Raw genomic sequence first — 13,966 nt, forward strand, 5'->3', positions numbered from 1 at the left:
GTCTCACCTGCCAGTGAGAGTCAGTGAAACTGAATACATAAACAGCCTTTGATTTGAACACTACCATTTTATAGTGTGTTCAGAGGACAGATAGCCATGGAAACAATCTCATCTTTCTAAGTCTCTAATACTGCCTTTTAAATAGCTGTGTGAATTTCAGCTGGTTACCAGTAGCTAGAACCCCCTGCTGCTTCTGGGATTGCAGAGGGGAACAGCAAACTGAGTTTTGAGCTACCAGCAGTCCTCCTGAAGTCTACGTTGAACAGCAGGAGATTCTTGAGTGTAAGTTTAACAGGTGTAATAGGAAACGCACACCTGATTCCCCAGGAGACTGGAGATGTATAAACAAGGGGCAGAGAGAAAATGGGGCTCTGAAATCTTGAAGAAGACAGATGGGCTTGCTCCCTAGCTGGCTGTGGAACTGCTTCTCTATGGAGAGCAATGATGGCTAGGGAAAAACCTGAAAGAACTTTTCACCTGGTAGAAGCCTGGACTTTTCTTTAATGAACGTAGACAGGACCATTCCAGCTCCTTGACTTAACACCCCACAATGTTAATTTATTTCTCAGGCTGAACAGCTGCCTCATCAGAAGTTATCTTCGAAGGTGGTTCCTTAACCAACACCTTTCCTTTTCCCATCTTCTCTGTTCTGTCTTTAAAGATATATTCTTTAGGGCTATAAAGAATCAAAAAAGGTGCAGCATTTCAAAGCAGTTTATGTTTTTGGAGGGAAGGAAGGGAGTGAGAAAGAAGTGGGAATATGTAAATATTGCTTATGATCCACCTAATGTAAAAGGTTTTTTTTTCTTCCAGGCTATTTGGTTATTCTGTCCTAAACAAAGATCTTTTATCTGAACTTTCTAAATAAAGTTGAGAATAATATAGTGGAGACCTGGAGATCAAATTTTGTGTGAGCAGTAGGCACATTTTCTTTGCAGCTCCTTTCAGTGCAGTTGTGAGTGTGGTAGCATGCATACAGCGTTTCAGCTCTGAAAGCTTGTTAAGGCAGAACTTCAGCATGTAACCTGTATTATAGGTGGTTTGTAGAGGCTTCTGTTAGGTGCATAGTTGCTCATTCCCAAATATTCTTTCTGTTAAACAATGCCTGTTCATGTCTGCCTGCCTTGAAAGTTTATTTCTGATGGTAAAATTTTCCTAGATCTTTTCTAAGACATAATTGATTTTGTTTTCCAGAACACATGATTTTACATGGTAATATCTGTGCAAAAGCAATTTGATATGGTTCAGGGAACTGGACTATTATGGGCATTTGTCTTTGTAATGCAATTATAAAGCTACTAACTTGATCTTAATAACATTTGCCTATTACCACTTATTAGATGCATGAAAGGAAAAACAATGCAATTTCAAACACAGAAAATGATGCTGAAATATTCTCATGCGTCTGTGCTGGATTATCAGATACAAGGATGTCGTGGATGGGATGGCAGAATTTTCTGCTTTTGTTTTTGTAGACATTTCATGAATCCTACATTTTAGAATTAAAGTATATTTCTAATGTATCAAGTAAAATTAAAGTGTTTTTATATGTTAATGTGTATTTGTCTATGTGCATGTATGATTTCCTTAGTAAAGTGTAGTTTGTATCAGTTAAATTTTTAATGCTGCGGCTATTTTTTTTTAAATTCCTCAAAAGACAGTCAGTTAAGGCCCATCTTAGAGAGAGACACATGTAAGTGTTCAGCTTCTAGCCTGTGCTCAGGAACATAACGACTTTTAAGTTTAAAACAGAACATGTATCTAAAGATCTTGATTCAGCAAGTTATTTAATTTCTAGTAGTCTAATTTTTTTGTCTGCAGTAGCTCATAATTTATATTGGAACTATTACAGAGGAGTTCCTGGCCAAGGGGGATTGATTTAGACATCTTTCTATCCCATGAAGGGCATGTGCTCATATAGACTCTTTTGAAGTGGACTTTACTGCTTGTTTGGGATCATCCTGAATACTCTATTTTAGGTTGTTTTGGATTTTAATAGTTTTCTTGAAATCCCTGACTTATGTGAAAAGAATTTATGTTTTTGTAGTCTGGTGTTTCATCAGCAGGCATTCATTAACGGTTGAGAGATTTACTGGCATTTTCAATAGGAAAGCCAAGAGTTGGTTAAACTGCACGACTGCATTGTGCAGAGACCTTGTATGATAGAGAAATGCATTATAAATACAAGAGGATATTATAATTGAAAGCTATGTTTACTGAGGAAATGTAACAGCCAAATTTTCTTAGTGATGAGGGTAGCCTATATAGGGCAGAAATTTATATTCCAGGATTGCATTACAGATGCTAGTTATCTTCTTATCACCTCTGATATGTCTAAAGAATCTCATCATCACAACAGTCTTTAGAGGTAGATAAACAGAGGTCATAAATCTCTTCCAAAGGTGAAGGTGACTCTTGTGTTCTCTGCTTTGCAGACAGAAATGTCTAAGTCAACTGATGGTCACAGAAAACAGAAGTCCTACTTACTTCTACACTGAAGCTTCCTGTGTTGTTAATCAACATACTAATTTTTTTGTTGGCCTTTTAAATTAATTTTCTTTTAAAACAAATTGCTGAAGAATCTTAAGGCAGTGCCATTAGCAAATGGGACATAAAGACTCTTAAAACGTCCTGAAATATTTAATATGTGTCATTTTATTTTTGATTCAAAGGATGCTGTGACAATATGCACTCTGGGAATAGGAACTGCTTTTGGAGAGTCCATCCTGGATAACACTCCTCGCCATGCTACCATTGTTACCAGAGAATATAGCGAGCTCCTGCGAATTGAGCAGAAGGACTTTAAAGCACTTTGGGAGGTAATTCAGATTTATTTGTAGTTTATACAGAAAAAAGTGATTTAACCTTTTGAGTGTTTCTAATGAAATATAAGCACGTTTATACTGTAAGCAAAGTAATAATTCTTTTAAATTAGTTTGGACAAAAAGGAAAGTCTTTTTACTTCTTTTTAGTGCTTCATATTCGGCATGATTGCATAGTCCTGTATTTTTTCTTGCGGGCTTCTTCTAATGAAATAACTTAGGTGAAATTTCTGGTGGAATTTATTTGTGTACTGCAGGTGTTGCTTTCTTAGCCTTAAACTTGCTTTTTTTGCCAGCCTTTATGAGGAGAGTCTATCCTTCATATACTCTGATATTTTAAATTATTCTCATTTACTTCTGTCTCATCACCAGCTGTAAGGGGTTTAGAATTTGCAGATGGATCAAGATCACTTAAAAATTAAGTTACTGATTACATGTGAATTCCCTTAAAACTTTCCTTTGTGGAGAATATAGTGCTGAGGTTCTTCATTCTATAATCTGTGTGTACTTTGGTATCCACACTGAGAAGACTTCATTAATATGTTACTGTACTATGAACTTCAATCAGTTTGCATTTTTCTAACCATTACACTTGATTTGAGAAGTGTTCTGGCAATTGGAATGCATCCTGTTGGCCTGACTTAGACTATTGCCAATTTGTACTGCCAGCTTGTTTTAAAGGGTGACTGTACAAATTTAGGTGTTGCGTAGAGCTGTCAGAAGGCGCGACAGTGTCCTAAAGTTGCAGATCTAGGGACACTAACTATATTTAAGAAATGGATGCTGGTAGTAGCATTTTAGTTCAGCTTTTCTCCTAAGTGCAGACAGATGGGTATTATTTTTTTTTTTACTTTCTCTTTTCCTGAGAAAGAACAGTATTATACTCCAAGTAATTGTCCTAAAGCAGTACTAAAGTAAGACTATCAGAAAGAAAATCAAGTCCACAACTAGCTACACTGACTGTGGAAACAGCACTAATATCACCTCTCTGCAAATATATTGCCTTGAGCATGGTTAAAAGTGCAGCTTGACCACGGCATGAAAGATCAATGTGTGAATGAGACGTGCTTGACATTGAATGCTCAGACAATATCAGATTTCATTCTTTGAATGAATAGTCATAATTTGTACCCTTTTTTTGGCAATGTCTACAGCTAAAATAAAATGCTACTAAAGTCTCATAGCAAATTTGAAGAAATTAACAGTGCAATATTTTTCTGCAGTTCATGCTTTTTTCTCTACAGCAGCTGCATTATAGTTGTCATTAAAAGATTAAATATGCTAGTGGTCTCATCTGTTTTAACTTTGTTACACTTGCTAGTGGTCAGAAATGTTTAATGTAGATAGTGCTTTACAAACTCATGATGGAGGAGAATAAACCCAACTGTAGGTTTCTCAAGTAACATTTTTTTTTTTAAATTCACCTTTAATTGGTATAAGCAGAACCATTTCTGCTGTGTATATGACTTTCCTGATAAGCATTCAGACACTCTTGGTTTCCTATCAGAAATATTGGAGGAGTGGAGGGTAAGTTCTCCTCTTTAAAATTTTGAACCTTCAAAGATATTTAAAGTGGTTTTAAAACAAAAGTGATGGTGTAATTTGCTCTTTAATCACCAATACAACATTGTTTCTGTACAATGTTGTTGATTTTGCTGAGTTTTTTGATGATAGATGCTTTTGGAAAAGGTCGTGTGTGTTGAAAGTATTGGGAGCTATCATAGGGAGCCTTAGCACACACCTTGTATCTTGCAGATTTTATGAAATTGTGCAGTAGAGCATGTCACAGATGCTGCAGGTGTCAGTCACAGACAAGAGTTTGGCTTTGTGGTGCTTCTTGGCCTTTTGTACAGTTTAAAAGCGAACTTTGAATGTATTTTGGTGTGCTTTCTTTCAAGGAGGCTATCCCTGTGCTCTTAGTGAGTGGAAAATCATGCCATGAAATATAGCTTTGCTGGTTAGTCTGAGGTAGAATTAAGTTGTTAATTTTTTTCCAAGTCAATATTTGTTTCCTTGCAATCTACTAATCCCAAAGCCTACATAAACTTCAGCTAAAGTATGATAAACTGAGAATGATCAAATCAGACAGAAAATTCTTTAAGAAAATTCCCCCAATATATACTAGCAATAGCAACAGTATATTATTGTTGTTGTTATTATAAAAGTAAATACTTCAGGGCAACTTTTTGTTATGTTATGAATGCTGTGTTGTTCTGTCTGCCTTATCCTAAGATTCATATATCTTTGCTGTGACAAAGCCCATATAAGGAAATGGTCATTGATACAATGACATGCCATTCAGATATTTTTAAAATTTGTTTTTAATGAAAACCCACACAAAGTCAAGAATGGATCACAGATATTTACTATCAGTAGTACCATGGGAAAAATGGGAAAAGGCAACAATGTCAGTGTCATTACAATCCAGATATGGTAAAAGCATAAAAATTATGTAGTGCATGAAAATTTAAACTCTTCATATAGTGAGAATTTAATTCCAGAATGAAGTAGTTTCTCCATAAAAAAAATGGTTGAATAACTCCAAAATAATAATTCAGTACTGTTGCTTAAAAACAATCTAGATAAACTGTAGGGTTGGAATTCTTAAAATGCTTACTCCTTTTGTGAATTTTTATTATTAATAAAATATTAGAATATTTAAATTTATTATATATAAAATAGTTAGAATTTTTATTATTAATAACAGAAGTGTTTCCCCCATGAAATTTACTTTTGGGGAAATTTACTTTTTCCCTCTTTTGAGGGAAAGAACGAATGAAAACTCTCTGTTAGCTGATTAAAGATTTTTGGCATACAAAGCATGGAAATTCCAAGACTGCAAATTTTAATTTTACTGTAAACTTGGAAAATAAACCAGCATAAATTGATTCAATATTGACTTTCATTTATTGGTCAACTCATCTGAAAGAATAGGGCTAAGAACCATCTTCCTTTATAGTAAAAATTTAACACTGAAACCTACTGATGATAAAGTTAATGTTTGCAACAAATGTTTTTCTACCCCAAGGTTATGCAGTTCTTTGAAAGACGGATAAATATCCATTTATACTGCTTATGAAACTTTTAGTATAAATCCTGAAACTAGATTTTGAGATAATTTTTTTTTGTTATTTCTCTCAATTTAATTATTTAGTTAGAAATATTTTAGTTATTTCTAAGATTAGAAAGAATTTTCAGGATCTCTGTAACTTCATATTATGAATTTACAGGCTTTCTGAGTTTTGTTTAAATTAAAAAATAACTTTTCCTGTATTAGCTGTACTGCTCTAAGAAACATTTGTATTGACCTAATGTTTCAGAGACCAGAAAGGGCTTATTAGCATATTTAATGCACAGTATACAGGAAAGTGCATTAATTTCTTTGAGTACAATTACAATTGGGTCTATACCTGAAAGAAAGAGATAGCTACTTCTAAACAGACTTTTTTTTCTTTTTTATCACTATTCTTCTGTCAGTTTTATAAATTTAAATACTCTTTGAGGAAAAGGTAGGATATTCTTTATCAAAAATATAATAAGATGTCTTCTGTAATATACAGAACCATGTATTCAATCAACCATTTAAATACAGCAATATTTTCTATGAACTCCATTATTAACAGCCAGGGAATGCTGGTCAAAACAAATAATATTGTCCTGATAACAACAATTACCGCTTAAAGTGGCCTAGTCTTTTCTCTAAAGAGTGTGTCTGTTGAAGTAGCATCCTGTTTGGGAACATCTGTCAAACTTTTGCATTTACTCATCCTTGGAGACTTGTTTTCTATCAATAGCTGCTGTAGCAGATTGGAGATGATGAAATCTCTAGTTAAGGTTCTCACACAGCTGAACACTGTTCCCTGATGAAGAAACGTTAGGAGGTTATGGGAATCACTGGTGATGTGCCTTTGTGCACTGATTGTTCCTGGCCTTCATCTCTGAGAAGCAGTACCAAACATGAAAAAAGCTTCATCACTGTTATAACACTGAAGACTTCCATGGTGCTCTATGAATCTGTAGGAAGAGGTAGTCTTTGTGTTAACAAGAACTTGCTTTCCCTCCTCAACATCAGTGAGTGAGTGTGGTGCTAGCTGCCTTGCCCAAAAAACTGTTTCAAAGCACAAAGGAAAATACATCCAAAAATAAACATGAAAGCAGAAGGGCTGCACACAAGGAGCTCTGGTCATGCACATCCTGTTGGGTCATTGGCTTGCTCCACCCCTAATAGTTGGATTCTTTTAAACAGAGTAGGAGTCAAATGAATGTATTTGAGCAGTATTATCATTACAGTTCTCTGTAGTTCATCCTCAAGCTTTGTCCTTTCATGCAGTTGCAAACTGATTCAAACTCAGACAGGAAGGGAGTGAATCTGCTGAGAGGTGACTTATTTTTAGAGGTCTTTCCTACCACAGTGAATTACTCAGTCTTCCTTGGATAACACACAAATAACCAATTTCCTTTTGTGTGGAATAAGATTATGTTAGAAGTTACTGAACATGCCTTGAGAAACATTTGATCTTGAGTAAATGAAGAACAGCTATTACTCCAGTATGCAGTAACTTTGGAGAGAGGGAGTCTTGGCCCCTATAAAGGTCAGAATGAATATTTTAATTCTTTTTTATTCATATTCAGCAGCACTTACACTTCTTGTAGTCTGATAAACAGCAGCGTAACTTGCTTCCTGCTTTTGCCCATCTGATGGTAATTTAGTAGCCCTCAGCAGACTTCACTGCTCTGAAATTATAGCCTTGGGAGAAGCAGCTTTCTTATCATCTTTGTTTTCTGAACACTGTGAATGTTAGTTTTTAATGAGCTAGTTTAAAAACAGATCCTCTGTCAGAACAGAAGAAATTTACATACCGTTTCAATGGAATGCTGTGTAGGAAATATATGTATGAAGTGATATGCTGGTTTAAATGTTGTAGCACTGTTCAGTGAGATTTCTGAATAAGGCTTAAGTGCATTGGAATTGAGACCACAGCTCTCAGTGCATTTGCGTGTAATATCGGTTTGTCTTTTTAAGGTATCATATCCTTTATATCAAGGTATAATATAATCTTATGCCTCATTTTATACGGCAGGTTTATATATTACAAAGTATTACAAAGGCACTGTAAAATTGCATTCATGAAAATGAACATCTGAGGATTTTTGTTTATTTGACCATGCTGTAAGTACATTCTATATCAAGCTATGTTACTGAATCTCATGTAGGTGTTTTGCAGTGTAGTGCAGTAGGCAGCATTGCAGAGAGGCAGCCTTTTGCTTGTCTTAGGCAACAAGAAAATATGTTACACTGTTTATTGAAAATGTTCTTCCTTCTTTCTCTGGTGGGATCCTGAATACTTCAACATGTTTAAGGCGTATTAGGAATCTCATGTAAATGTCAGTACTTTCTAATGCACTTTTTCACCAATGAGTATTCCATACCAGAAATTTTTTCCAGTTCATTTAAGTGAGAGATTAAATTTTATCTGAAAAATGAAATATTGGGAGGGGTGAATCAAACAAAAAAATCAGGTTCATGTCCAGCTCCTAAACTATCAGCTTGATTTGCGGTATACTGCTCTGCCAGTTTCTTGCCCAGTAATCAATTGCAGAAGTCTTTGCTCCAATTTAATGATTTCCCATAGGCAAACATAGTAGACGTATAAAACTATAGTTAGTAAAATACAGAATATTTAGCTTTGCAGGATGGGTGATCATGTGATTTAAAATAGTGTAGTGCTTGGAGACCTACAAAAGTGTAAAAAGGTGGTCATGGAACATTCAGCTGTCTTTACCCGCTTCATGTCATACTCTTTGTTGACTGCTCAAACTCTGCTTGATGATTTGTCTCTCTAATGGGGTTTCATTTGAGAAATGTAAAGGTGATCAAATTGTAGTAACCTGCATTTGCAATGTAGATGGAGTTCTGTGTTCACCAACCTCTCAAATAGCCATCTTCTCAGAATAGGGAAGAATTATTCCATGTTATCACATACAGAATACAACACAGAAGGAAGACGTGGAAGGACCCAAATGTGTGGAATCTGTTGCCTTATGCTGTCTGCAAATCTTCAGCTGATGACCAATTCAATTTTGTATGCAAAGAAACAGAGCTAGTGTGAGAGACACTAAAAAATGAAGTGATGATAGGCAAGCAGGAGATTTTTTTTCCTAGAGTAACACATGGAAGGAGGAGGAATATGAAAAGCCCTCCTCCCCTCCCCAGCTTTAGAATATGACAGTAAACACAGATTTGGCAAGATGTGAGTAGAGCTTTGAAAATAGCGAACATCCCACCTTCATACCTTCTGTGTTAATACTGATAAAGCATGCAAGTGAGTAGCAGGGAAAGATTCCAAAATTGTTATTATACCAAGAAGTGCCAGATTGTGCTCCTGGTTTTGCTGGTGTGAACTGAGCATATTTCAAATGAATACAGCACAACTGCTTTGTTACACATGAAGCAGAGTCTGGCCTTTAGTGCTGCTGTTATGTTGGTTTTGACCATCCTTGTAATATGCTTTTAGGGTTTTTTTCCCTCTTGTTTTGCTTTGTCAAACATTTCTAATTTTAGTGAGCGATGCTTTATCTGGTAGAGCAGATTTAAACAAGTATGGAATGGCAGTCTATCCTCAGTAGCCAAACTTATATCAGAACAAGCCATGTTTGTCAGCATAGCAACACAGTGACTGCTGCTTTGATTCGTGTGTATTAATCATTTCATGTTTTAAAAAATGCATGCAGATTTTGTGAACATTATTTATGACAGCATATCTCCTAAGGTAACCTCCCTGGCCATTGACGGTGGAGAAACATATCTGGGAAGTAGATTTTTCACTTCAGTAATACAGTTTTTCTCTTGGTGTGATATGTACTGATGGAAGAGTTAAATCTTTTGATAGAGTCTTGCTTTGATGTGTTCTTTGCTAAATAATGGCATTATGACTGAAAAGTTAATAATCAGTAATTGTCCATGCTAGTTCAGATAATTTGCTGTGCCATTATGTATGATGTTCAATATTGTCAATAAGGCACAATTTCAGCAGAAGTTCCAGGAATCCAGTTAGTTTTAACTCTGTGAGTTTCCCTTTCTTTGTTGTTATCCTTGTTTTAAGGTGACAGACACAGGCATTCCAGACACCCCTTAAGTGGCTGAAAAGATTGAAAAATAACAAGCTGATTGCAAAGGCCTGATCCTTCCTCATATCTCTCGGCAACAAACTTTCCTGATGCACCTTCTATTGTATCATCCCTGTAGTCAGCTTGCACCTCAGTCTCCCAGTTTATTCTGAATCTATTTCAATAGCAACATTTTGTGACTGTGTCACTGATCATCATGCAGAGGTAGAATAAGGCTTTGCAGACCTGACTTCTCTTAAACCATACCAGCATGTCATTTCTCTTAGGTGCAATTCTGTGTCACTGTAGCAATGCCCATCAGCATGAAGCCCTTGTTGAATCTTATTATACCAGACACCATGCAAAAATATATTGTCACTCCTATTTACAGCCTTTGTAAATGTTTATATGTTTATTAGCACTTCAAAGAGTCTTAAATTATATTGCAGAAAGCTTGACTTATTTGAGGTTCCTTCTTGGATAAAAAGAAATAGAAACATCCATCAAGCATGTCAGTCTCCATGTTAAGTAATTCCTTTATTGGTTTTCTCATATTTTATCATGGCTAGAGGTAAAGTTGAAAAATATGAATTCATCTGATTTTCAAGAAAAGAAATTATTTTGATTAATTCCTAAAATATTTAAATTACAGAAGAACATCTGACAAACTGAAATGTATACACTTAAAGTCTGCAGATGTTTTTGAGGCTGCTATTTTTCTTTGAAGCTTTACTGCCAAACTTGCACTTTCTATAACCAGCTTTTTTATTAGCAAAGAAAATGCTTTTCATCCTCAGCAGATTGTATTATTAAATGTGGTATCTCTAAGCATGATGTGCTAAATAGCAAAAACATATATTGCAAAACACAACTGGGAGCCTATGAATCTTATTTCAGGGAGCAAACTTTTGGTCTTTCATTATGTCTTTCATAAGAATCATAAGTTTTTAAGCTTATAAAATAGTTTGTCTTTTTTTTTTCTCAGACATACATTTTAACTATCAAATACGTGTCTCCTTTTCATCTGTCACAGAAAAAAGTGTAACACAGAATTATGACTTTGTAGATATGTGTGTGTATATAATCTGCTGTCTGTCTAATATGTATTGTGTGTATATATTATGCACACAATTATGCATTAAATTCATATTTGCCTTGTCAGACTTGTGTGTCAGATTGCCTGGAGCTTTGGTTCTAACTGCATTTGGGGTTAGCAGTGTCCTTTCCTGCCTTAGAATGGATACCAAAGTGAGCAACTGCATAAGGCTTTGCTTATACTTTGAAACTTTTGGATTTGACACAGACCTCTGTTCCTTACTCAACTGTGGTGTCTTATGTGGATGAGATGTTTCTGGAGATTGACCCTTTCTGATCTTCTGATCTATCATCTCACTCTTTGGTTTCTTTTCAGATGAGTTGTACTTTCTCTTCCTTACACAAAAGGTTAATCTGTTATTACTGGTTCCTCCAGGTTCTTGAAAAAAATAGTAAGCCCTTAGAAGCTTCCTTTGAGCTATGAGTTTTTGTTGCTTTAGAGCAATGGATATTTCTTCAAGGTATTCCTGTAGAATGCATGCTTGTATGCTGCATTTGAATGCATGCTTTCTGCTTGTACTATACAATGGGTCAGACAAATAATGTAATACCATTTATTAGATCAATGGATATGTTTTAATATTGACATTTTAAAAATCCATTAGCGTAAACCTGCTGGCATTAAAACAAATTGGAGATCTTTGACAAGAAGATCTGTGGCAGTGAAAGTTATTATGCAGATTAACACAAACCAGAAGCAAGGCTATTGTATTATATTGTATATTTTTATTTTTTATTCTGACAGTCTTGTTTAGTTTGTAAAATATTTTGTAAAAATATTGTAAAACTGTTCACTTTCATGTAGCAAGAAAAACGAAACTTAAAGGTCCTATTTAGTGGAATGTAAATTTCTGCTTCCTTAAGGAAGTGCTCCCTTGACTGAGCATTCAACACCTTAAAACTCAAAACAAGCTAAACCCCAGACATTATCAATTTATTAAGTATATGGAGTAATAAATGGGCTCAAAAAGAGAGGGCCTTTCGTTTGCCTTAGACCAGTTCTGATAGATATCTCTTCCTGGTCATAATCAGAGCTGTAAGGTTCAATGTTTGTCCTTTCCCTTAGACTAGTTCCTCCCCTCTTTGGTGAAACCCTACCTTACCGAAGTCAATGAGCATTGCGGGATTTCAACCCAGGTAATTACTAATTGCTTCCTTCTCCTCGTATAGTATGCAGCACAGGCCGTTGGCAGTAGGTTTAAATCCTCTTTATCCTCTTCCCTTCTGTAACAGTTTCTATCCACTGACATAGCGAGAGCAGGAGACTGGAATCACTCAAATGATTTTGTGGCTTAGTAGTTCAGGGGTGCTTAACAAAATGATCAACCCAATACTTGTACTGAGGTAAATTGTATCAAAGTCTTACAAACTCTAGGCATCCTAGAAGTATGCTTAAAAATGAAGATATAAAAGACTAAGAACTGCATATGGAATATCTCTCTTGTGGCAGAGAACAAGAATTACAGGGCCCAGCTTGTCATCTGTGCTGATTATGGCCAAACCCAGATATCAAGAGAAAGAGATTTAAAAAAACCCAAATAATCCATGTACTTGTTATTTAATCAATCCTTGTTTCAGTCTTAGCAGTGAAATTCCAATATTTACAGTTCTCAGGGTTAGTGGGTGTTGCTCTAATTCCATTAGTTCAGCGAGCTACAAAATTCTTAGAAATCTGTTCACCAGCAAAGTGAAAATATCAGGCCTGAAAGATGCCCTGAGGGGCCTGCAGGCCCTCTGAAGTGCTTAAATCTCAAGGGGATTTGTGGAACAACCTGTTCATGGATTATAAAAATTTATTTTGGTGAATGGTCTTTTATGCCACAAATACTCAAGAACAGCACATAATAAGACATGGTGGCCTTCTAAGGCACGTACTCCCTGTATTTTTATACTCTGTAATGAAGTGGATGTCTTCCTCTAATACTTCTGTTACAGACTCTTGTTGAAAGCCATGGTTTATCAGAATTTGTGGATTCATACCATTAGTCTGACGTGATTCTTAAGGCTCAGTTTCCTTGTCCTTTACCTCATGCCTTAGATAAGACCATTAGTATGTATTTCCTCTGAACTCTGCTTAAATATTTCCTCAGTTAAATCTCAAATGAAGAAGTTAAAAGAAAACTGAAACTCACAAATAAAAGTTTACACACTATCTTCTGACTGAACTTTACTTCTGTTCATTTTAGATTACATTGATAAAATACCCTTATCTTTCTAGATGCTGTACTTGGCTCTAAACCAGGCTTGTATACTATTTGTTTGAGGGTGATAAATAATCAGCATTTAAAATTAAGCCTTGCCATCCTGCATTTAGTATTTCCTGATATAATTCAGTTTGCTTACATTTTAACCTCTGATGGTTTCTTGAGTAATTTCTATTTAATATTATGTTCTACCTCTCTCTTGACCTTTGGAAAATATCTTTTCTGACTACTAGTGCAAACCATTTTCTTGGGAGTGTTAACCACTTCATTTTCCAAAATAGACAGACTTTATTCTGTTAATTTCCACAAAATCTGATCCAGACATTCCTGAATACAGGTCAGTGGAAAGAGATACAGTAGCATCCTTTTGTTTTAGCATAATAAATATGCATTATAATATCATTTTTATATGACTTGGTCTTTGAAAAACTGAGTCCTTCAAAGAAATCATGCTCTTCTGAAAGGACTTGAGTTATAAGGGAACTTGTTCAAGTTACTTAGGCTTTTATGCCTAATTCTCTCTGGGGATAATGCTGGAGACTCTCAGCACAATTAAGGAAAGATTAAAAGCTCAGTACAGGCTTATTTTCTCTCTTCTTTCTTTCTGCCAATACCCTTCAAGCCCATGTTCTCTCTAGAAGCATGAAACATTTTTCAAAGGCCTTTTTTCTTTCTGCCATCATTCTCAGGCAGTTTTCTGGTATGCGTCTCTTACACAGATTTATGAATATGGTTTCT

The 13,966-nt window shown here is 35.4% G+C and overlaps 1 protein-coding gene across 4 annotated transcripts in view; it reads left to right on the top strand.

Moving 5' to 3' along the window:
- RAPGEF4 (Rap guanine nucleotide exchange factor 4) overlaps nt 1-13,966 on the top strand; it is a 157,340-nt gene that overhangs the window by 19,482 nt on the left and 123,892 nt on the right. For all 4 annotated transcript variants that reach the window (XR_012633909.1, XM_074910253.1, XM_074910254.1 and 1 more), the window contains exon 4: nt 2,673-2,819. Coding sequence is in view for 3 of the 4 variants with exons in the window: in XM_074910253.1 (XP_074766354.1) it covers nt 2,673-2,819 (147 nt within the window). In the remaining variant the exon portion in view is untranslated. The remainder of the gene's footprint in view (nt 1-2,672; nt 2,820-13,966) is intronic.

This window comes from Athene noctua, chromosome 7, assembly GCF_965140245.1.
Source record: "Athene noctua chromosome 7, bAthNoc1.hap1.1, whole genome shotgun sequence".
Classification (NCBI taxonomy): Eukaryota; Metazoa; Chordata; class Aves; order Strigiformes; family Strigidae; genus Athene; species Athene noctua.